The sequence below is a fragment of the Pagrus pagrus genome (assembly GCF_965226575.1).
Source record: "Pagrus pagrus genome assembly, chromosome: 22".
Classification (NCBI taxonomy): domain Eukaryota; kingdom Metazoa; phylum Chordata; class Actinopteri; order Spariformes; family Sparidae; genus Pagrus; species Pagrus pagrus.
This window is the reverse complement of record NC_140204.1, coordinates 8,293,068-8,319,060: the sequence shown is the minus strand read 5'-3', so window position 1 is coordinate 8,319,060 and position 25,993 is coordinate 8,293,068. Positions and strand designations below refer to the sequence as shown.

The window sequence follows — 25,993 nt, the reverse complement described above, 5'->3', positions numbered from 1 at the left end:
AGACTGTTTAATTCAGATGTATGCTCCATATATTCAAGGAGAGGAAAAGTCACACATTAATCATAAATAGGCCCTCGAGGTTTGAGCGCGCGCCAATAAAGGCCTTAATGAGCACGAAGCCCATGGCCTCACAGCTAAAGCAGTGTACACATGGATGCGGGAGCTAAGGGTGCCGAGGGGGCTGCAGCAACCCCCTAAAACGAGGCTATAACATACGCCGAATTTACAAGAAGGCCCAAATAATTAAGAATTTGTCAGACACGGCGCTTCACATAGTTTATTAACTTCCTCCTAGCTCGACAACTCGCAAAAATGAAGGATTTTATAAAGGGAGTCTGGGGGATTTTCTCTCCCTCTGCTCCTCCTGCTGTTGTTGACTGTAGTCGATGTGGCTGCTTTGACCTGTAATATGTTGGTGTTGCCAAACGCTCTCAAATTGCTGTAAATTATTGTTAATGACGATCAAGATACGTGTTATCCTGGCCAATCAAATTAATGCAAAAATTGTCTCGCACCATTTATTATGACGTCATTATGTAGACTGACCCCTCGGCACCTCCGGCTGGTAGTCCATCCTTACATTTGCACACTTATTGCGTATTTTTCTAGAGGCTATGATAATTTATGTAACCAAACTCCATTTAGAAAATGTACAATTGTGTGCACACGTCCATGAAACACTGAGTACAACACCACAGCCTCAGAATCAGATGAGTCACGACCTCTCTGACACATGAAACACAAAATTCATCATCAGCACTCCCAAAAAAGGCCGTTTGTTTTCACCATGGGGCTGTTGGATTGAATTGCGCACTGTATCTACATGTGCGTGACAGAAGGAGCACACTTCATGCGTGGCCGAATGGCTGCATCTGATTCGTTCACGTCCTTAAAAAAAAATGGAAATAAACGCGTCTTTGCTTCCGGCGCAGCACCAACAGTCACCATCATCAGATTTTTGTCTTCAGCAGCGTCGTGCTCGTGTGCTGGAGAGAGAAACTGTTGAGCCTATGTGTTGCTGGCCGGCAGACCGGCCTGTCGGCTCATCCGGGGCTCCCCTGAACACCGCAGACATTTCATGGCACTCACTCATCGACCCTGCGCGCTTCATTCAAAATCTTCCCTTATGATCTCTTGTAATGTCCTCCTACAGCACCACATCCTCTTATTAAAATGCGTCTTCCTGTCCCATGTATATGACTATATTTACGCAATAATAACACACTGGATGGCAGTTTTTTTTAAAGGTTTCTAGACCAACATTTAATCCGTTTTTAAGCCAACAAATTACAAATGTTTTACACAATATTACAACAGAAGCCACTAAAACCAAGAAGTCAACACACTGTAGGTTTACGTGCGCATTGGTGTCGAAAAGCGTAAATCTGTTGTTTTTTATCATCTCTGTGGGCCTGTAGAGGACGAGCCCCTGAACTCTTGAGTTTTATGTCTGACTGAAAACCTGCCGACACTTCTTGACTACACTTCCTTACTTTTATTGCTGTATTCTTCAAGCACAGATCGTAAAACACGTCTTGTGCCTGTTGGATGTGCGTCGCCAGATCGTCCTATAAGTAGTTAACCCCGCAGACCACACTTATCATAAAAAGGGGGGTCTTGTAATGTCTCCAAAACTTCAAAAACGTACAACTAAAGTAGGAGGATGCTTAAATCTTCGCCTATGTCTTTTATTTTTGCAATAAAGCCAAGGATGCTGCAGGTTTCAAAGCGCTTCCTGCGTAAAAAAAAAACAACAAACACTTGTTGCAGGAACTTTACGCATCATCACAGTGGAGTGCGCCAACATAAGCAACAAAAAACGCACTCAAACATAAAGGTGGTGGGGAAGGAGGTGTGTGTGATTGTGTGTGTGCAGATTTGGGAACAGAGCGGCCACTGTGTCCCTCATTAGTGCTGACACTAGGGGTGTTAATGGGAGGGCCTCAGCTTCCTGCTGCTGGGGAGGCGCAGGGGCGGCAGGTGATTGGCTGAATGGGCCCGTCTGAAAACTGCCTGACCTTCAGAGTGAGAACAAAATGTAAATAATAAAAAGTGTCCCGCAGTAATGGCGTGAAATATTAAACCCATTGCTGTGAAATTTCTTAATGCTTACGCTGCTATTGAGGCAGCTTTTAAGCGCGATCGAAAGGCTTTTAGTTGGCATTAGTGGAGTTTTCTTTATTTTCTTTCTGTCTGTTTTTTTTATTATCATCTTCTTCTTCTTCCTGCATATGTTTAAGCAAATGGGCGCCATTCAAGGCTGATCACACACAACACACACACACGGACAAAAAAGAAGATGGGAGCTCTGAAAGTTAAAGTTTTAAAAAAAGAAGCGAGTTGTTTGGGCTGTTTTGTGGTTTTCAGGTGACTTACTGTGTTTGTTGATGTTTTCAGTCCGCTGCTCGAGGCTTTCACAGGTTTCACAGGAAGTCATTTGATTTTTTATGTTCATATTAAAGACCGCTGGGGATGAAAGCAGCTCCATTATAGCCTTTCTATCTATCTATCTATCTATCTATCTATCTATCTATCTATCTATCTATCTATCTAAGTTTTGGGCCTTTTTTCGATGTTTTTTTCACTTCCTCCTTAATATTGATGATATTAATGAAATTAAATCCACATATTAACATGTAACCTGCTGAAATTTAGTCTTTTTCGTCACATAAAATCAGAGATTTCGTCTGGCGCTTAACAAATCTGTCTCATATACAGACAAACCCCAAAAACTTTGTCCCTTTTCCCCCCATATTATTAATTTTTTGTCATCCCATATTCAAAACAAACTGTAAATTGGAGATTTCCATCTGTTTTTTAGTAGAAAATGATGTTAAAAGTCACGCCATTGCGCTCGTCTTCGCTTAAGATCACGCACACAACTGACCTCCACGTTTTGAGGAGTTTATCTCAGCCACAACGGGATTAAAACAGTATCACACACTTTTATTACAAACCCTTTTGTAAACGTGACAGGCCTCCTTTATCACTGACTGAAAACACAAATACTAATTACAGTAACATGGGAGGCTGCTGGATCGTTAAGTGTTTTTTAACAATGTTTGGGGATTTGGTCATTGACCCATGCTGTAACTCCAATTAGTTTGGTCAGGTATTCAAACTGATCACGCAATGAGGCAGCAGACATTGGAAACCCACAAACACACACACGTAGACACACGTAGACACACACAGACACACACAGGGACGCACCCAAAACGCAAAAAAGGCCCCAAAATCATATATTTTATTATTTAACATTTTTAAAGACTGCTGGCTTGGTGGCTGGAAATAAATAAATAAATATGATTATTAGAAATAATCACATTTCTTCAAAGTATTCAGAAGTCGTGATATTTTTAAATCGTGGCGATGTGACGTATGGCATTTTCAAAATAAAAGGGACAAGAAGACGCACGGGTTTCCTCTCTTTCCTGACGAAAGCTCGTTCAGCAAAAACATTATTTAAGAGGAAATATAAGCAAACGGGTTATTAAAGGCCTCATACAGGCGTCTTAACCTGGGTGGAGTCGGTGTTATCCGGGGTCCTGGAGGAAAAATCGATCCACTGCGTCATGTTAGTGTCAGATATTCTGCAAAATAACCTGCGTTTTCTAGTAGAAACCTGCAATACTTTTTAATATGGACTTTAATTAATCATTCATTTCGTCGATTGGCAAAAAAAGTTCCCCCTTCAGATCAGAAGAAGAGACACTTTTCCTCCACATTACACCTATAATCCTCGTTCCTGTCTTTAAAGGCGTGTTTAGGAGCGCATCTGTCTCCCTGCGTTCAGTAATCACGCCGCAGTAACGCGTTACCGAGTAGTCCGTTACCAGCCCGCAGCTCCGTCTCCCTTCATCCCGGCAGGTGGCTCCCCGCTCCAGGGTAACAGCAGGAGGGTCTGTGTGAGAGAGAGGGAGAGAGTGTACACAAAACACACAAACAATGACAGCCTCTGGTCCATCTCAGTTACTTTATGGTCGTTTTGCTCCTGGATGATTACAGATTAAAGAGGGACCGCATGGATTCGTGATCACGGATGCTTTTATTTTGAAGGTATGTTGTGTTTAACGTGGAGAGAGGAGCATTTGGCAGCATTTCTAGGGCTTATTAATGTGTGAATCTGCTGTAAATGACCAGAGAGAGAGCTCCAACAACAACACACAACATATTGTGTGATCTTAAGCTTCTTTCTGGCTTCTTAAGTGTATCTCCAAGTTATTATTTGAGCATTTTGGAGGCTTTTTCCTCTTCTTTTGTTCAGATGTACTTCACTTCTACTCCCCGCTTCTTCTTCCTGAAAGCTTCTCCCCTCTTTGCACACCAGCGTTACACATTCTTGGTCGTGTCCTGCCTGTTGGGACTGGTTCTGGCAGTGTGACTTCAGGAGATTTTGGGACACCATGCTGTGTGGTCACTTTAAGCTCTTCCACAGTCCTCCTGAGTTGAGTGCAGCTGACGTATGCGCTGCCCATTGTATCAGTCCATTGTTGTTCGCAGCCCTTCCATGGAGAAGCTATGGATTTAATGGTCTCCGGGCCGCGTTAAACTGGTTTAATCCCGCGGCAAATGGGAGAGAGAGAGAGCTCAGTGATGGGAGTCATGTTTAATCTTTAATGTATAGCTGGCAAAGCAATGCACACGTGTGGGCAAATGATTTTACGTTTGTTTTTCTGAGGAGGTAACTCCACTTTCATGTGGGATGGTTGTGCTGACTGTTTGAATGCGTTTTAACAACCACAACCCATTCATGAGTTACAACTGCACTCAAAATTAGCTGTGGAAGCTGCAGGCAGGTGACTATACATCACAAAATCAGCATTTTTGTTGTCTTAATTGGTAGAAATTGTTGATTATCTTGAAAAGAACACTCACAAAAAGGTGGTTTAACATCCATTAGATTTTTGACAAAAAATTGTAAAGATAAACGTGCAGTGCTGCCTCAAATTTGAAAAATCTCAGTGGATTTGTGCTCAGATCAGCTGTGAACACTAATGGGTTAATATTTAGCTGTCTAGTTTTTGTCATTTTGTTGTGTAAAATATAGTGATAGGCAGGTTTTTATTGATTCATTGTCTATATTCATAAAAGGGCAGGGCAATAAATTGATATTATATCCATATCATGATATGAGACTTTATATCGGCTTAGATTTAGTATATTTTTGTATTGTGATGTGGCAAAAGTGTTGTCTTCTCCTGGTTTTAAAGGCTGAATTAGAGTAAAGTGATGTCGTTTTCTGAACTTAGCAGACTCGTTCTAACACTTGTCTTTACCCACTAAGTCATTATATCCACATTACTGATGATGATTTATCCAAACTGTCATTATGTTAATATCTTGTGCAAGTACCAATAATCATCCCTACAATAATGCAACAATATCGATATCAAGGTATCTGTAAAATATAAAATATTGTGATTTTATCGCACAAAATTTCAATATCGAGCTGTAGCCTTAAAAAATACGTCAATAATTCATGACTGCGATGAAGCTGCCTACTGCACCACGCAGTGAAATTACTATTCAATGTCTTACGTTGTGCAGGAACTACAAAGAATATAGGAAATAAAATAGACTATTTTTAAACAAAATGAGAATTTGTTGTGTAAAATTAGCTCACAAGCTGACGGATACCTTTTTAAATTTATATTTCTGACATAATTAAGTGCATCAATGAGTATTTACAGCATGCAGCCATCTGTGTTTGTACGTGGTTGGGTTAAAATGTCCTGTACCTGTAGCTGCAGATCCATAACTTCATTATCCAGTGTGTGTACAGCCTGTGTGTGTGTGTGTGCGTGTGTGTGTGTGTGTCATTTTCATGCTAACACCGAGGCTCAGACGAGTTCGAGCTCACACACAGTTGAGCTGAAACAAAATGTCGTTGTTGGACTCGTTGTTTAAGGGGCTATCAGGTCGTTGTAGATCTGTTTCCTGGACGATGATGAAAAGTGAAGCAGCTCAACTCGAGCTGAGGGCGGTTTGATCGTGAAGGTGCTGCTAAAGTCCGGTTAAAGGGGCGATGCGTAGTTTTGGAGAAGAAATTCAAACTCAGAATAACGTTTTTAATATTACTGAGGTAATAATACAAACTCAGAAATAATATTTTTTTCCATAACTGAATAAACAAGCTGGTCTCAGAGGAAAATAACATCCTAGAACACTGTTCGGAGCTAGAAAGGTGGCAGGGTCCGCCACATATAAACAAAGTAAAACAGTGTGAAAGTGCGTTGTCCTTTAAGGTCGGTTTGTTTATTCAGTTTATTTAGGCATAAAAAATACATACGGTATGTTCAGCTTTGATTTAAAAATTTGGCAGTAAACTTTTTTTTGACTGTTGGTTAACGTACTCGGATAGCTGCTTCACCTCGACGCGCAACAGCCGACCTCCCGACAGGTGTGTGTGCACGTCGCCTGAGATCAGCGTCACACTTCCTCTCATGTCCTGCCCGCCGTCTTTTCTCTCACACGGACAAATTCACTGATTTCCCAAACAGCCTCCGGCGAACTTTAGCACTTTTAGACAATGCTTCTCGTTGCTGTCTCGTGTTTATTTTTTTTTTGCCTTGTGGCTGCTTTCTATACCCGAGCGGGGTCAGAGGTCAGGGATGGATCAGTCCCTCCTGGAGCTGATATTTAGTATGTTTTCAGCTTTCTTTTTTAACGTGTCGTGTAGAGGATCTTTGAGAGAAGGCGGGCAGGTGCTTAAAAAAACTAGGTGACCCTTTTGTGACCTCTTACGAAACCTGGCTTGTGCAATTTGTTCTGAGGAACGTTTACAGGCGTTTATATCACGTGATCTGAGGATAGTACAGTTAATATAGTGGGAAATAGACACAGGAGATTATTCTGCACTTTATTCGGTTGAATGAAAGGGAGAAAAATTCAACTCTTCCTCTAAAAAGTGCTGTACGTCTATGTGTGTTTCCCCGGCGGAGGCGAGAGGAGACAGGATGACAAGTTGTGTTTATGTGTCTCCGTACAGTGAATGTACTCCTTGTGTGTATTGTTCTCCATGACGGCCCAGACAGACGCTGTCTGGCCACTTGTCTGGGGCCTAGAGGACCCGGCCATGACGTATAGCTGTGCAGATGTAGCAGAGAGGCGGCCGCACAGTACGGGGTTTGTCCAAACACTCCGAGTGGAGAAAGAGATAGGAAAGGACGCAGACAGACAGACGGACACTCGCTGCCTTTGTGCTTTCAGTTAAAGTGTTCAGGCTTGTAAAGGAACTCTGCGGCGACCTAAAGCGAGAGAGACGCCCTACGAAATCCTGTCCGAGACCGGCTGATGGTCAGGAAGAGACCCGCAAGGCTCTGATTATCTAATCAACTGATTAGATAATCAGAAGAACATACTAGCAATTAAGACGTATTTGCCTTTGTCCTTAATCACTCTCACAGATTGAATTGACTTGTTTCATCAGCTTCTGGCAGAGTGAAGTGTGTGTGTGTGTGTTAAGTGTGTGTGTGTGTGTGTGTGTGTAGGTGTGTGTGTGTGGGTGTAATTTTCAAAACATATGGAGGAGCATGTAATCCTTCAACTGAGGTGAAAACAGGAAAATCAGCAAAATTGGATACAAGAGGTTTTCACTTTTCACACATAATCACACACACACACACACACACACACACACACACACACACACACACACACACACCGAGCGCCTCAAGTCTGACCCCAAGTTTCCCAGGCCGGTCGCTGTAGTCGGAGGTCGTCCTCGCAGCCACTTTGTGTCATTCATCAGACAAATGTGTAATGCAATTAAAGTGGCAGATTACCTGCGAGGGAGCTTACAGACACCTGACGAGTCCACACAATGTTCCCGCAAATCACTGATGCTAAAGTCTTTATTAATCTACTGTGTTACAGGAGAAAGTAAAAGTACTGGCAGTAAGAAGTAATAACAGAAGTACAACTATTAGATGTTACTGGATGTATTATATTTTTGGATTTGTTAATAATTAGACGTGTTGCGATAAAACGACAATCGTAATATTCTAAATTGAAATATTGATATTGTGTTAATAATACACACATTATAATATGATTATTATAAAAGGGAAAACGTGTTATTCTTTTTGTACTCTTTTGTAATTTATTTTCCAAAAAAGAGAAAAAACACATAATAAACAATACATATATTTATGTATAGATATGATGATAATATTGTTATCGTGAATTCTTTAGGCCACAATAATCGTGGAGTGAAAATCTGATATTGTGACAGCCCTCTTAAATCAATGCATCCAGGTCAAGTCGTCTATCTTAAGTGGTATAAAGCCAAAAGAAATGAAAAATGAGACGGACACGTCCAGAAATGTGCTCATTTTTAGTCATAATCACTCAATAACTCACTATTTATACTCACAATTACAGAAGAAAATGTAAGAAATTAAACTATAATAGTCTCTCAGAGATACTACGTGAAAGCCACACTGGTTGTCTCAGCTTGTTTCTACATGATATTTACATAAAATGATGTTAATATTTATAAAACACATTTTATTGAATTCGACGGTGAAGGATTTGATTTGAGGGTTTTATTTATTCTCTTGCTGGTTGTGGGATCGCGAAAGAAGCGAGAGTAGCCGTGGTTTATTTATCACTTGTTTGCTTCCTGGCGAAAAACACAAAAATCTCAGTATGGACAGTATAATTCATTCCTCTGGTGCATCAGTGGCCTTTTTTTTATAAGTATTAGATCTATAACACTGTATTTTATGGAAAAAATAACTGTAATTTCGATAATTTCAGGGGAGTAAAACAATATTTCCAACAACACTTGTAACACTGTAAAAATCTTGAATAACAAATGAACCATTTAAAGGGTTTTTTTATGTGTTTAGTGTACGACACCCTTTGTCCTTTGGATGAGGGGAAACTCCCCCAAAAAACCTTTAACAGAAAGGAAGAAGTGTCAGGAAGAGCAGCGGGACGACCAGACGTGTAATATAAGGATAAGAGCGTCGTGCGTTTAAGAAAATCTAAAATATGGAAGCTGGATTGTTCAATCTTCGCTGGCAGCTGTGAGAACAACCGCACGAATCAAATGTGATTCCTAAAAGAACAAAAAAAAGCTGAACGTCCTCGTTGGGGAGCTCTGCGTAAGAAAAAGACCCGACAGTGATTGGAGCGACTGCGGGGTGACATGAAAGAAAAGTCATGGACCACATTCAAACGCCTGCTGGCTTCTCTGGCGAACGAGCGCCGCACATCTCGAACATGACAGTGTGTGAAGGAGGGAGGCAACGGCTGTTATCCGGACCTGGCGGGGAGAGAGGGCGGTGAACGGGTGGAGGGATGAAGAGGGGGGGAGAGACGTAGAGGTGGGCCTCATAACAGTCCCAAGTGCTTTTGCGCTAAGGAGGATTAGGCAGCCATATCTACCAGCGATTCTATAAGACGGGGTTAACCCCTGGCTGAACCTGGCTGGACATGTGCTGCGGTGGTGGAGCACCAGATCGGGTTTACTCGGGGCGAGGTTAGGTGATGGGCGGAGGTGGTGGGTTCCTCGAGGTGTAGGGGTCAGGTAGGATGCGATGGTGGGACTGGTTTTGAGGGGTATGCGAGGAAGGATGGGACGATGGAGGTCAGGACGGACGTCGAAGGTCGTTTTATCTCTAGAAACATCAGAGTGAGGAGGGCGGCAGCGCTGATGTCGACATGGGTTTATAAAAAACAAACATCACTGGGTCCAGTTTCAGTCCAGACTGCTGCAGAGATGGACGTACCGCTGTAGATTACCTTTAATACATTATTGCTATAAATATATTTTTATTTATGCCACAATTAGTTCCTTGTTTGAACCCATAAAAGTCCACGAAGTTGTTTGAATCATTAAATCGGTTTTTGAAGTGTTAAGCCATCGGATATAAGTGAGTGACTACAGATTTATGAGTCATAGTCATGTGTCCAAATTCCTTGTTTCACACCACCTGCCTGATAAATTTGGATTAGAAACGCAGAAAATATCTGTAGTTTTTTCACATTTTCGACCTGATCGTCTAAATCAGGGCCAGGATGGACCGTTATTGATCCGATATAAGGTTAAATTTGGCCGGGCAGACGTCTCTAACAAAAAATCACATTGATTTTGTTTAAAATGTGTTTAATCTGTTTTAATTTTTTGTGAGGGGAAATAGCTCTTATAGCTATTTTTCACAATAAAAGCATTCAATAAAAAATGATCCGTATATTATGATAGAAACAAAACAACAGAAAAAAATAAGGAAAAAGAAATCCACTAAAGAAAAGCGTGTAACATTTTTAAAAAAATGTAAACTACAGCGCAGTCGTCTTCATACGACACTGGTTGACTGACGAGAGACTTGAGGCTATTATACAGTTAAAAAACATTATCGCATTAAGTCAATGTTGGCACATATTTATCTTAAGATTGACACTTTTTTATGACTTGAAGTTTGCTCCTTAAATTACTTGATTTCAGTATTTTTAACAAACTGAAAAATATATTTAGAAAAAACACGTTACATGACTTTGATGTTTGTTTTGTTTCTAAGGGGCCTCAGATGTAAATTAGCTTTGAGCTAACGTTGCTACAAAACATCAAATTGCGAATAAATCTGTTTTACTATTAAACCTTTCACAAATAAAATAAGACGATAAATAATCCAACTTTTTAAAGCTTATTTCTAAACGCATGAAAGCCTGAAAGTAGAAGTTTGATGTCGTGAAAGTAGGCAATTTTCACAATAAAAGACAATCAGTCTAATTGTAAATAATTGGTAGTAGGGTCGTTAATTTAATCTGTAACAGATTTGATAAAAGGCTGATTGATCTGTCACGCACAGTTGAGTTAATCATTGTTTCCTTGTTAATTTTCCTCGTTTCTCCAGTCATGGCGCCCACTGGTCCGTCACATACAGCTGAACACACATGGGCCGCCATTGGTCCGTTACAGTACGTATAGTTGAGTATCCACTGGTCTGTGGCGTACAGTTCAGCCTGGTACAACCTCCACGGAAAAGAGTTTTCATTGTGTGCTGCTGCTCATCACATGCCTGGGATCAGGGGGTCTGAACCGGGTCACGGCGAGAGCACCGAGCTGCTGGAGGGGTCACGGAAAGTGTGAAAGACAGTCACCAAGCGTCCTTCTTAAAGACTTTATCGCCACAATCCTGCATTTCACTTTGCATTATGGGCTTTATAGGCGGCGGGAGGGGTTTGTTTTATCACTTAGATGTTTGGTTAATGCTCTCCGCGGCTGTAGCTTAGGTCAGCAGAGCTCAGGGGTGATTAAAAACAGCGTACAGTATAGGATATGTATATTCATCAGACAAAAGGGGCTGAATAATAACAACAGATCGTCTTTATTCAGATTTTCTCCTGTTTCCTGTTTGTAACTGGACACAGGGGCCAGAGCTGAACTGATTTATTGAACGGACACATATGGATGCCCGGTTGATCTGTACACTCGATCTTGATCTGGCTTAACCTTTCTACCTCTAGCCCAGTTTGCCCGCCTGCCGCTCTGTTTGCAGCTGTCTGGATTCACAGCGCAGGCCTCTGATTGGCTGACCTCTGCCCGACTGGCCTGTGTATTCATGCATGGCGGCCCGATCATCTCTCCCTGCGTACATTTTACCCCCCCCCATGCTTTCATTTTTTTATCCCCCCGCCTTGCGTCTCGTTGCCCTCATCCTTCGTCTGGTCCGGTGACGTCCCACCTCTCTCCTCTCTGTCCTCTGCGCTTCACAGACGATCGTTGCTTCCTTATTGTGACGTATTTCCAGTTGAATCAGGACAAATGGGAAGGGAGGGACTTTCAAAATAAAAAGCGGATCCGATTAAGACAGTTGAATTTAATGGCAGATGTGAAAGTGTGAGGTTTTTAAAAAAATCCCTGGCAGTTTTATAAACATCCCTTCGTTTACACAGGGAGGTGACTGTTAAATATTTTACATTTTTCTGTTTTTAGTATTTTTTTCTACACACAATAAGGAACATTGACACTTCCATGCACACAAATAAAATTCCCACCCTTACTTTTAATTATCAGAGAGTAATTAAGTAAGTTGCCTGAGTAACTATTTTAAAACCACAGTTAAAGTGATTAATATGCTCAAACATAAAAAAAAAAATACCATTAAATTAAATTTTTACCGGGAATGGTCAGGTATGGAGGGTTAAATCAAAATAAAATAAAAGCGTAACAAATACAGAAAAATGACAGGGAGGTTTTAATACGTTTTTTAGCAGCTGACCTGATATTAAAGTGGAAACATAATTTTTCTTGAACCTTTAACAACACTTGGTTATCAGGCCGTTGATATATCAGATATACTGTATATAAAAGAGCCAAACCATGCAGGGCTGTAAAAAGAAATTAAAAAAAAGTCTAAAATTGAATTATAAATATATATCAGTTTAACTGATCACATCCTAAAATGTAAATATTTAAACAACTTTTTTTGTGTCTATTTTCCTCTTTACATCTTTTTATTATAATGTTACGCTGTTTTCTTTCTTTTGTGACCAATCTTTAATTACGAGAGTGGCACATTTAATTTAATTTAATTTGGTTTAATTTAATTTAATTCGATTTTAAACAACAACAATATTTAAAATTTAAGATGAAATTCTGGCTAAAATCATGCTCATCATGTAAAAACCTAAACACTTAATCTCATGAACTCAGGTTGTAATTGTGTTAAGGTTTTAATGTTTTGAAGTTATTGTTGTTCGGGTTGCTGATGTTGTTATATAGTGATTATGTGTTGTCTTGTAACTGTTTTTTGTATTGTTGTGTTTCTTAACCGAGACACTGTCTATTGTATAAAAACAGTACAAACGGATGATAAAAGTTAATAATTTGTAAAGTTTAACAATGAATATTATTCACATATACAGGCTGAGACACCAATTTTAAAAAAATAAGCTGCCAGTTGTACTGCAGGGTGAAGCAAAAATAACAAATACTGACAGATTTTAGATCATCGACTATCTTATGGGTGGAAAGTAAGAAAAAATGTAAAGAAAAAAGGTGAAAAAGGGTAAAAAAAAAACCTTCATCCAGCCCTACAGTCTCCGCCACTCCTCCTGCTGCTTTGCAAATCATAAAAAATATACCTGACAATTATCAATACATGAGCTGCCACAGTCCGGCTTCCTCAGATACAAGTCACGTATACAAATTAACAAAATCAGCAGCTGGTTTAAATCGTTTGGCTCGTAAAATGTTGTGTTTTTCTGATCGTAGATTGTGTCAGATAAAACTGAAATGTTAAAAAACCATTAAAAACACATCACTGAGTCACAGCACTGCATTGTCTGGCATGCTCCCTTCATTACTACAAACATGGGCACTGTTTATTTTTAGACAGCTCCACATACACCCTCTTTTTTTTTGCATAGATATTCACTAGAGCGTCAAATGTGTATTCACCCAAGGCTGAAAATAGTCCCCAACAAATGCACTGTTTCCTCTTGTTTGAGTAATGTTTACTTAAAACAAATATATATATTTATATAAAACTATTAAGAGACAGACATGTTGTAGATTTGGGTGTTTTTATGGGATAAAAATAGAAAATAACATTGGACTTTTTGTAAAAAACGGCAGCTTGTTTTCTTGTCAGTGCGTCCGATCTGTCGACATTTATCAAAAAGACAGTAAAAAGAGGACGAGCACTGCTCACTGCTGTCCTCTATATATTGATCTAATGGATGACGGCCTATAAAAACAATGTTATGGATACGTCAGGTCGGCCTCTTGCGTTGTTCTCGTCACACCTATCCCTCCACCCGTCTTTGTGTCTCCACCCTCACCTCAGTCCAAACCTCCTCATCTTGCTCCGGCCTCGCCTCGGCCTCGGCCTCGCCCCGGCAGGCCAGAGTGCGGCGGGGCGGGGTCCAGAGGGCGAGGCCGGGGCAAACGCAGGTCACGGCAGATTCAGATCTCCCTTGGTAATCTCTGCCCCAGCTCTGAACCCTGGATCCCATTAAAAAGGATTTACATCCAATAGTGTAGATGTACTGAAGGCAGCTTTGCTTTCTTCTCTTCCCATCATTTCCCCTCTCTAATAAAATCCCTGTAAAACACCAGCAAGCTTTTTCTTCCCCCGCTTTTATTCCCAGCGATGGATAGGCGGACTGGGATGTGAACAGGACTGAGCCACGCCCGCGGCATGGGGATGAAGGAGAGGGATTGGTCGGGAGTTTCATCCGTAGTGAAAGCTTTTTGTGGGATGTAGACGTTTGGCAGACGTTGGCGCATGAGTAAAAGAGAGAGGGAGATCAAAGAGAGGAAGAGTGTGAGACAACTAAATATAGACTGGGAGGAAGGAGAAGCGGCTACATGGAGATAATTTCTGCTGCTTATCCCTCCCTCCCTCCCTCTGTGTCCCCCTCTTATATCCATCTCCTCTATCCCTGCCTCGGTGCCTGTTTTGGGTGTTTACAGTAAGACTTGCTGGTGTCAGTGTTCCTCTCTGAGCCGTGGGATCTGCTCCGATCTCATTATTTGTGTCGTGGTCAGGAGCTGAAACTATGATCTCACTGGCCCTGGTGAGCCCGCCTTCGCAGTGCGGCGATACTTTAGTTAACACCAACCAGCCTGATTACCTCCACACAATAAACACAGCTACGTTTGGCTCATGCCACCCGACTGGGCGAGCCCCTTGTCAGTCCGGTGCCCAGTCAGCTGCCAAAGGTGATGTGTTAACACGCTGCACTGTCAGAAAAGAAGTTTATATTTATACCTTTTTAGAGGCTCTGGGCTTTTCACTGGGGCGATACCCTCTAAGGTGCCCTTGTGGTTTGTACCTTTGTAATTCTGGTAAGTTTGTACCTTAATTTAAGGGAACAAAAATCAACCTTTTTAAAAATTATAGTTACCTTGAGCTCCAATATTTAGCCTGAGGGGGTAAATGAGTCTAGATTGTACCTTGGGGGACAGAAATTGGCTCCTAATGAACCCCTTTTTACAGCTGAGGAGAGATCAGAGGAATCACTGATGATCATTGGAAAAGTTAAGAGTGTGAAGTGTTGATGCTGAAACAATAAAATTAAAAAACACATGATTATATAAACGATATTAGTAGAAGAATCACTTTGTAAAACCGCCTGTAAACACAGTTTGTTTGTAAACGTTTGCATTCTGTTTCTATTTATGTTGTATCACATCGCACAACTGCAGTGGATATTTCCCGTCCCAAACACCAGAATAAATATAAGCCAAGTAAGTTTCCCTTAAAAAACACAGATAAGTTTATACTTTCGTTTCTTTGTGCTGCAACGCTGTGCTTATGCTCTGGTTAGGTTCAGGCATATAAAACCGTTGGTTAGGCTCAGGAAAACATCATCGTTTGGCTTAAAGTACCTGTTTTGGTTGCTATAAACCCAACTGGAAATGTCCTGAGGTCTTCTTCGAAACCTCCAGTTCTGTTGCCACAAACACGGCTGGGGAAGGCCCGACTTCCAGTGAAGAATATCCGTTTGTGGTCGCTACAAAAACTGCCGTAATCCAGAGGTATCACGCTTACAAATGCACTGCGGTCCTCGGCGTCTGAAACTTCCTGGAGAAAAATTGTTGATGCTGGTGCTTTGGGTTGGCGTCCGACCCGAGCTGCTGACCCCGAGTGTTGCTATCTGTTCAATCTTGCTGAAATCGATTGGTCGATGGAAAGAAAAATTAACTGCCAACTATTTTGATAATGTATCGATCGTTTCAGTCATTTTTCAAGCAAAGTTGTCAAACATTTGCTGGTTCTAGCTTCGTAAATGTCAGGATTTGCTGCTTTTCTTTGTCATTTACTTTGATAGTAAATGAAGCTGTAACAGCTGCATTACTGACTTTGGCATTGAAAGTAAGAAAACAGTCAATAAATGCGCAGAATTGTTCAATATCGTTGGTTTTGTTCTGGATAAAGTGTCGCCAAGACGCCAACGTGTCTTCGCTGTGAATAAAGGAAAAGAAGTGGAAATACGTGAGCTTGAGAAAGACTCACTTTAGTCTCATTTCAGTAGAAACTTCAGTGATGCGGGTCACAGCTCCAAAGGAAAATGTAAACGTTTTCTCTGAACAGCTTCTGCAGAACAATCCGTGCGTTTCTGTTGCCAAGAATCTGAGAGGAAAGACCAGAAAAGTACTTTTAAAGTCGTGAGTAGTGTTACGCCGGTGTGCCAACTCGAGAGTTGGACAATACAGGAAATAATCGGATAAATATTGAACCCCTGGACTCATGATTTAGCTGGAAAAAGTCTTTTCCTAGAAGTCGATGCTTTGTTACACCTGTCTGACTCTAACTCTGCAGCGTGCGGAGATGAAACTGTAAGAAGTGACTCGCAGCGTGTTTGATGATCCTTTGAAGTGAAGTTAAGACGCTATTTGAAGTCTGTGAAACTGAAACCTGAAAATCTTTGCGATATCAGCCCCAAAACTGTCTTTTTTTTTTTTTTACACCCGCTCAGCGACGAGGATCTGGACGGACAGAACAGTGGGTCTTACTGATGAACGGGGTCATGTGAGAGATTGGCTCACTGCAAAATGTGTGTGCGTATGTGTGACTGTCGCGTGTTCAGGACACATGTGACCTCTGCGAATGTGTGTGTGCTCACGTAGCTTCCTGCTCCGTTTGCATCCTTTATTTTACTCACACGTGTCGTCTGGCTGTTGTGTAAATCAACAAATGATTGTGAAACGTTTCATTGAATTAACCGTCGCAGGATTACACACGTCTGCCGTTACAGGAATTTCCTTTACGTCATCTGCTGCCAATCCCACGTCAACTTCTGATGTGTTGGGTAAACTTTAGGATGGAGGAGGTTTGATAAAGAGGAGAGATAAACACGCTTGTGACGTGTTCAGCTGAATTTAGTAAAACCTTATAATAACCAAACTTATTTCACAGTTAACAATGAACCATTTATCAAGCAGTTGTAAAAGTTTATAAACATCAATTGCAATTTTATAATCATTCAAATAATGTTCATAGATAAATTACACAGTATTTATTTACAATACAATACACAACTGCTTAAAAAATAAAATACTAGTCGTTTTTTAGACATTTTAATGCTGAAATGTAACATGATATATCTTTAAGTTGTGTTGAAACAAATGACTCTGTGCTTGTAGTTTTTTAGATAAACACCTCGTCAGAAAATGTCAGAAAATATAAAAAAAATATATTTTTTTTTACCTTCTAAACTTATGTTTCATTAAGTCAGTCACATCAGAAAACAGGGATCATTGATAAAATAAGTTTAGTTAAAAATGCTTTATAAATCATTTATTAAGTAATTGAAGAGGTTAAAAACATCAGTTGCAACTCTACAATAGACATCCAACATTTCATTGTTATTGTTATTAACAGTTAAATAACTATTAATTAAATATAAATTTAAGATTTATTAATTTTGATGATTATAAAGTGTTTTTCTATTTAAACAAACATGTATTTTGTGCTTTGTGGCATAAATCTTTATTTAGTTTATTCATTTATTTTTAACAGAAAGAAAAAATTGGATGAAATGACGAGACCCTTTATAGATTTTGTTGAATTGTGTACTAACGTATTTACCCGAATATTTCCAGCAATGTTGAAACCAGATAAATCTGTAACCGTATTGAAGGAAACAGTGCGTTTCACTTGTTGCCACAACCTCCAGGTGAGAGTCGGAGGATGAGGAAATGTAACGTGAATTGAGCTGTAACACCTCGTTCATGAACATTTCTACCAGAGTCGTGTAGAAAGAGTTTCATCAGCAGTGGAGGTTGTTTAACAATAAAGACAACAGATTGGCTTCATAACTGGTGAGTTTTCTGAACCACAGATGAGCCTCACGCAGCAGCCGGCGTCTGTATTGTGCTTCAGATGTTAACCTTGTGCTGTAATGACTTATAGGCTTACTATTGTCACACATCCAGAGAATTGCCTTGAGGATAATGTAAGAAAAGGTCAGGAAAAGGGCAAAAATGTCATTACGCGACACAATTCACAATTCATTTTCTGGGTTAAAGAAATTACTCTCCACAGATGTTTCCTCTGCTAAGTATGAACAGGGCAAGCTCCCTCAGCTTCAATGATTCGCAAACCTGTTTACGATTTCATTTCGCAGACGACGAGATTGTATGAGCATTTCATTAAACTTCTCCCCCCGATGACAACAAGTTGACAAACCCACTCCGTATAACCCAACGCCCGTCATGCCACACGGTAGCGAGCCTGCAGTGAATCTCGGCCAGGCTCGTATACATTTTTCATGTGTGGCTCTCCGTGCAGCGATCTGCCGTGACCCCACCGTGCCCTCCGATCAACGCCCCGCCCAGCCACAACTTTTCCACACGCTATACATTAAAGCTACGCTGCGGAGCATCAATTAAACATGGCGGACGAGGACAGGCAGAGTTCAGCGAGCTTTTCTCAATGCATTGCCGGTGGCGTGATGGCTCCCGTGGTGAAACTCTGCCGTGAGAGGGGACGATGGTGCAGATGTTGATTTAATTTCTTTAATTTGGTATTTTTTCACTTTCATTTTCCTGTAAATCCAACTAGGTGTGTGCAGACAGCTTGATTTGTGTAATGTCTCGACGTTTGCACACATACAGGAGCACTAATATTCCCACTCCGCTCTGATATCACCGCCCGTCCTCCATACGTCCTCCAGCCCGTGAGAGCCGTGAAGTGTGAGAGGAGGTAAAGTGCGTGGGACCAGCCATGATCAAATGTGCAGAGAAAAACAACACAGAGTTGATCCAATGGCTGGTGCCGGGGGATTACAGCATCTCTGCTTGTTTCTGCACGGATTTATGCGTGTATGACTGGTTCACCGCTAAGGTGTTGCGTGCCCTCGCCGCTCGCAAGCCGTGAGCTTACAGAGCGTGCTACAGTATGGATGGGGTCACAAAGAAGTCAGCTGCACACACGTTTAACTTTTGGGCATGCAAAGAGGATGTAGGATAATACAAACAGCCATACAGCCAAATCAATGCGCTATGATTGTCTAATGGTTGTCGTTGGTCCCTAGCAGTGGCGGCCTCAGGATATTTGAGGGGCAGGGGCTGACAAAGTGTGTTACAGATAAAAACTGATCATGTGACTCTCTCTTCCTGGTTGTGTTGCTGCAGGTGAAGGTGTGGTTCCAGAACCGCCGGACCAAACAGAAGAAGGACACCACCAAGGATTCAGACAAACGTTCCTCCTCCACAAATGAGTCGTTGGCCACCTGCAACATCCTGCGCCTCCTGGAGCAGGGCCGCCTCCTATCGGGCCCCGTCCCGCCACCCAACTCCCTCCTGGGGCCTCCACACCCGGGACACAACGGCTCCCTGCTGAGCAGCCCTGGTGGAGGCTCCTCCACCTCTCCAGGCATCAGCAGCAGCACCCCTCCCAGCTCCCTACCAGGGGGGACTTTCGGGCTGTCGCTGCCCTCGCTGGGCGGCACCCCGCCTTCACCGCGGCTGGGCGTCCCGCCGCCACACTCCCTCTGCTTCTCCATGCCGCTGCTGGGGGGCGCTCATCATGAACTGACCTCCACCTACGGGTGCGGTTCTTCAGCTTTTGAGCCGTACATGCGGCTGGACAGGAAGGAGGCAGATCTGGGAGGGAAGAAGACGGTTTCTTAAGTAAACGTGTCACTCTTTAAGGACACCAGGGGACTTTGTAAGAGCTTTTCCACTCAGCCGCCTGTTTGACACTCGAGCGGACGGAGAAATGAAGCACCCTGGATCGTATGAAATGTGAAAAAAGGAAGACACCAGGTTGATCTCCTTGCGGCACCATTTTGTGCCACAGCACTGTCGAGCACACTGACACCAAATGGTGAAAAGGACGTGATGTGACGGAAACTCTCCCACATAAAAAAAGAAAAAACTTGTGAATTTTTGCAGAAATGCCGTGTGTGTATGTTGTGTGAACCCTGACAGACAGATGTTTTTATCACCACTCTCTTCGCAGTGGTTTTAAGTGACTCTTCACTTTTTTTGTCCAGTGAGTTTGTGTGTGTGCTTTTTCTCTCTATACAGGCCTTCATTTACTGTTCAGGAAAAAAAAAAAAAATACTTGACATGGATAGTTCAGACTGAATCAGCGTCTGAGTGGTATTTCAAAGACAGCAGTTTGTACACATTTGGGTACATATTCCCGTTACAAGTGGCCATGTTTGATTTTAGTTAATGTGCTTTCACAATATGGAAGAAACACTGAAAAAAAAAAAAAAGAATCGTAGCATTTTAATATCAGTCTGTTTGGTGTCCAGCAGTAGTTTTTGTAAATTCTTTATTTGGTTGTGTTTGTGTATGAAATAATATGTGGTTAGGATCTGGACGAAATGGTGCAAAAATCACATATCTAGATCCGATAGTTTAATATAAAAGAACACGAGAATAGAAAGAGGAATAGTTGTGTGAGAAAGCTGCCAAAGCGTTTCGTGGATTAAGCTTTGGAGGTGTCGCACTTGAGTCCTCCGATCACTGAAGCAAGTCGAGGTCAAACAGAGGAGTGACCTTTTGAACCCGGATTAACTTTCCAACCTTTAGTTCACACATGTCACAGTTTCCCTTTGAGCAGACCTCTGAGAGAGAGTTCAGAAAGAGTTTTCAAACAACATCTGGTCGAGCTTTTGAACTGTTTTTCATTTACAGAAGCAGATTTGTGTCGACCGGAGATGAAAGCGTTGTTCCGCTCTTCAGAGTCGATCCAGAGATTTTTGTTTTCTCTCGGCGTGTTTGGGACGAGAGCTGCAACAACGAATCGATTTGTTGACCAGAAAATGATTCTGCAACAGTTTCGTTTAATTTGTCATTTTTTCAGCAGAAATACCAAACATTGTCTGCTTCCAGCTTCCAGAACATTACAACTTTCTCTTTTTCTTTGTCATATATGACTGTAAATTGAACAGACTGAAAATTATTTGCAACATTAACCGATAATGAAAATAACCGTTAGCTAGGACGAACATATAACGTGAAGATGAGCCACCACGACACCCGTAGAATCTGCTGCTCTTTTACCCCAACACTTTTATTCTTTGTTTTATGGTTTGCAAGATCACTGAATCATCAGCCCGTATCCATAAACACAAGAAATCTTGATATATTTTTACAAGACCCGTGACAACCAGGCGATTCAATGAGTAGAAACTTAGTCTGCAACAATTTTGATAATCGGTTAAACATTTTTTGGGTCATTTTTCAAGCTTCCAACTTCTAAAACTTAACAATTTCCTGTTTTCTTTATAATATATGACAACAAATTAATAGACGTCATCAAAATAATTGGCGGATAATCGATAATTAAACCGTTAGTTGCAGCCCCAGTAAGGACGAAAATGTTATGCGATAAGCCACGACACCCGTAGGATCTGCTGTTTGACCCCGATACTTTCGTTTCTCTTCCCTTAAGTTGATTTTGTGTCTGCAAGATCACAATTTCATCAGGTCGTATCCATAAAAACAAGAACTCTTGATATATTTTTACTGAACCTGTGAACTGTCATTTTTCAAGCAGAAATACCAAACACTGTCTGGTTCCAGCTTTCTAAAACGTGGCATTTCACTGTTTTTCATCATGGCCTCGATTAATCGTGCACATAATTGGCAGATTAATCAATAACGAAATGAATCGTTAGTTGCAGCCATACTGCTCAGAAAATGACACTCGTAGAATCTGCTGCTCTTTCCCCCAAATACTTTTATTCCTCTTCCTATTTTAAGTCGGTCATTTTATGGTTTATCTAAAGAAACTGTTTCATCAGGTCATATCCATAATCACAAATGTATTTTTACACAGGAAACTTAACTTAGGATGCAATAAGCTGCAGCATCACATGTGAAATGTAGTCTTTTTAAATGATATTTTTATTTTTCTTTAAATCTGTGTTTGCTCTTCCCTGTTTGATAGACATATTCCCACCTTTTAGTCTTCACCTCGGCCCGTCTTACATGAAAAGATTCCCTCCGCTTGCCCCTCAATGAAAGCACTTTATGTTTGTAGGTTTTTACACTTCCTCCTGTATTTCCTCTCCTTTTTTGCTCTTGAATCCATGATTGAGAACAGACTGAAAAACCTCCAAACGTTAGCAGCGTTACCAAGAGTCAGTTTATTCTTAGAAACATATTTTTTTTAAAATAAAGCCCCCTCTTTCAGCTATATTTTAAAATGATTTGATTTTAACCGACATGCTCACTTTGAGACATCTCTCTGCGGTTGTTGATTGATAAACAAATGTTAAATTCATGCAGGACAGGCTGAAGGAGGAAAGAAAAAGCATCGGCTGTTGTAGTTTTCTCCACCCCCGCATGATGCCATTTGTTCAGGTTTCCTCGCCGCCCAAAGAAAATCAAAACACACCTGCGAGAACCTGCAATTCGCCACAGATTGCCCTCAATTTGCGCGTGTCAGACGAGTTATCACCCCTTTTCATAACTTGTATCTCGCCTCTCATTTCCGCCTCTTATTTCCCCATGTATCTATTCATTTCTGGGCTTCGTCTCATTGTGAGGTTTAATAACGTTTTCCCCATTCCTTTCTCTCACGCTCGCCGAAGGTGACTCGACATCTATTAGAGAAAAAAAACGGACACTCCCATGACATCAATTTAAAAAAGCTGCTCACGAGTAAAGGCCAGGCTGCGTCTGAAGCAGCTGAACATGTTTCCAGCTGCAGATACATTTCCCGTGGAGTGCACCGAGAGGTTCTGACCTCTGAGAACTCCCTCACCAGGCCTTTTTGCACCCGTGTAGCACCGGCTGGTTGCAGGTGATTTGTTGTTGTTGTGTTCAGACCCCGGCAGCGCTGCAGAAACCCCTGTCATCCACTCATGGCTCTTTGCAACGGCGCACCTGTGCTGTTGTTGAACACTGTATTATTTTCTATAAGCACCATCCATAATTCACATGCTGCGGCATCAAATATTGAGCAGAGAGATGGAGCTGAGAGGTCAGGAAGCTTGCTTCTTGTGTAAGGCCCTTTCACAACCTCTTTTCTCACAACAGGGTCTTGTTGCTTTCCTGCTGTGTTGTAAGCAAAACACTGCCTTTATTCGCCTCTTTTAGCTGGGATAGTGACTTTTTTCTTGAAGGTTTTTGAGCTCGCAAAAACTGCCGGTAAACCTCTTTTATTTGAGCAGATTTTCAGTTATTTGTCAGAGGAATATCGGATGTTTAAAAAGCAGACACGCTCCACATTTCCTTCGACACTCAGAGGCAGCACCGGCTCCATATTCTGTCACTGTACGTTGGTGTTTCGTAATGTAAATGCAGTTACTGTATCGTGAAGAGCTTGAGTGAAAGAAGTGAGATTCCTCTTCTCTTCCAGGCAACAGAAAGACGCTTTGTAAAGCCTTGCATCAGTCAAACAAAGCCTTTTCTTTCTATTTTCTTTGGTTCTTCACCTTTGCTTTCTTTATCTTCTTTTTATTTTCAGGCAGTTTCTTTTCTTTCCTGCTGAGCGTTGCTTTGTGCAATCTGTGACATCTTGCACCGACTGCAATCTCAGCCACATCATGATTTTCCTAAAAGTCTTTTTGAGATCATGTTGAAATGTTCCTTTATTTTTTAAAAAAGAACAGACTCTGCTTGGTTTTACTTTTTCTTTATGCACAGCCAAGGCCCCGCATAGGCCGCAACTTCTTTTCTTTGAGCAGTAAAAGCTACTTAATGTCAAGCTAATGGCACCAGCTACTACTTATGATGAACAAACTCTATGTACATATATATAAATTTATATATGAATATATATAAATGGGTCTTTGCACAAGTTATCTCCATGTCCGCTCCATGTGATTTTAACAGGAAAAACAAAATGTCGAAGGAAGATTCAGAAAAAAAGACTTTATATATGCTTTACAATTCTTTGTCTCATTAACATTTTGCACTTATTTAAAGAGGCTTACTTCTGTTTCTGGGCTGACAGAGCTGTTTTCACGCTCGGCCAAGATATTGTACAATATGTATATGTATTTTTATTCATATGCATATAAATATATGTCTATGTAATTTGCCTCCTGTCTTCTGTTCTCTTCATTTCCATGAAAACTAAAATCTTTTTCGACTTAATCAAGAAAAAAAGTTATTTCAACATTCATAACGGCACAAAAAATGTGCGAAACATGAGTCAAAAAACTACTTTCAGAGGACTATTCATGAAATTATGACTTTGTCTTTGTAATCAGTCAACAAAATCAACAAACATTACTGACATCTGCATCTCTTTCCATTCACACTGAAGGTTTTTGGGATTGCCTTTATTAAAAACCTTGGCTTCTTTGTCCCGAAAACATCAAAGCAGTGGACATTTCACCGTTTCAGGTCTTTCTATCGAGGCAATCTCTTTAAATGCCTTGCACTTTTCATTCTGTTTTGGTTTCTGCACAAAGGCTGAATTGATGTGCCCTTGGAGCATTAATTGGATGAAAATATGAGAATATATTTGACAAGAACGTGGAGTGACTCAGGCTATTCTGCCTTTTTGTAAGAAGAAATAAATCTGAAATTTCATGATAAAATAAGTCATTTAGTAGAATGAAAAATTAGCCAAAGAACTTAAACTTAAACCACAAGTTTAATAGACTTCATATAAAGTCAGTCTGCTCTGGACACCATCTGCACGGACATGAGAAGCCATTGTTGTTCCTACTTCCGATACAATCGCTTTGAATTTAAACATTTGTGATGGCCACTTTCGACCAAATGTCAATTTGGGGCTTCATATTCATTTTAGAGGAACTTCTGAGTCCAAAAAGACAACACAGTCATCATTGTTTCAACTCATCATACTGTGTAAGAAGAGAACAGAGAGAATGCAAAGCCATCTGTATAACAATGCTTTAAACATCAGTAAAGGTGCAATATGTAAGAATTGGCCAGATGTTGAAGTCATATTTTTTTTAAAAACTAGGGTTAAGCAAATCACCAGTGTCAGCTAACCACTGCTAATGGTAGCTGCTGTTAGATAGTTAGCTCAGTTAGCTCAATTAGCCTTGCATCTAGTGGTCCAGGCTGTGAGCTCGGAGTGCCAAAGGTGTTGGTGTTCACAGCGCTAGGACAGGCCCTTTGGACCGGGCCGGGCCGGGGCTAGCTGGTTAGCATGCTTACTTCAGCAGATGTCTCTGCAACAATACAAAGACGTCATAAAATAACTGTTATTTCTTCACACTTTTTAATTCAAATTGTGCCTTTAAAAACATACCGCCTCTAGTCAAAAATTGTATTTCCATTTTCTGCTATTTTACACTCCTGTTCCACTATATTACTAGAGGTAAATATTGTACTTTTTACTCTGCTGCATTCATTAATAACTTAAGCGTCTTTGCAGATTTAAAAGATTAAAATCTCAAAATATATTTACTAAATACATTCTGATGTATCATAAGGTTATTAGGCTAAGATAAGGCAAGACGTTATTTGCCCCTTGGGGGGATTATAGAGCCTCCCAGCAGTATATAAAGTAATAAAAGCTCCAGCTTTACCAGCTGCAACAAGTGATTATACCCAAAATGTATCAATAATTTTATTTCCAATATTACAATATACATCATTATTATTATTATGAAAAAGGCCATTCTGTATTATGAGTTCCTTTTACTTTTGGCACTTTAAGGATATTCTATTACTTCTGCCAAGGAGGTTATATTTTCATCTGTTTTCATTCGTTACCAACAACACAGGACAAAAAAACGGGAGCTTATTCATTCATTTAGTCTATAATGGAGATTTAAAAGCAGATAGAAGTGGTGCCAGGCTGCCTGCTCGACTGGATCGCCAGCCAACCTTCATTTTTCAGTAGCTTTCATGCCCAGTGGACGACAGAATAGGACAAAAAGTGAGGTTCATAGGGAACTAATCTGAATGCAGTTGGTGTCTGTAGTCATTACACTGTGCAATCAACATTTACTTCATAATGATAAGGTAAGGCAGAAAAACTTGTCTTTTGCCTGTTAAGGCTACATGTTTCCTGGACTGTAACTGGCTGTGTGATTCTCTGAGTGATCATTCAAAAGACAAAAAACAGTTCAGCTCACT

At 40.9% G+C, this 25,993-nt stretch overlaps 1 protein-coding gene and 1 long non-coding RNA gene across 2 annotated transcripts in view; one reads left to right on the top strand and one right to left on the bottom strand.

Moving 5' to 3' along the window:
* Positions 1–23,959, top strand: part of vax2 (ventral anterior homeobox 2) — a 29,751-nt gene extending 5,792 nt beyond the window's left edge. The window contains exon 3 of the mRNA XM_084343941.1: positions 19,100–23,959. Within this exon, the coding sequence (XP_084200067.1) occupies positions 19,100–19,597 (498 nt within the window). The 3' untranslated portion in view covers positions 19,598–23,959. The remainder of the gene's footprint in view (positions 1–19,099) is intronic.
* Positions 3,701–25,993, bottom strand: part of LOC311251487 — a 43,808-nt gene continuing 21,515 nt past the window's right edge. The window contains exon 3 of the long non-coding RNA XR_014621413.1: positions 3,701–3,904. This is a non-coding gene — a long non-coding RNA (uncharacterized lncRNA). The remainder of the gene's footprint in view (positions 3,905–25,993) is intronic.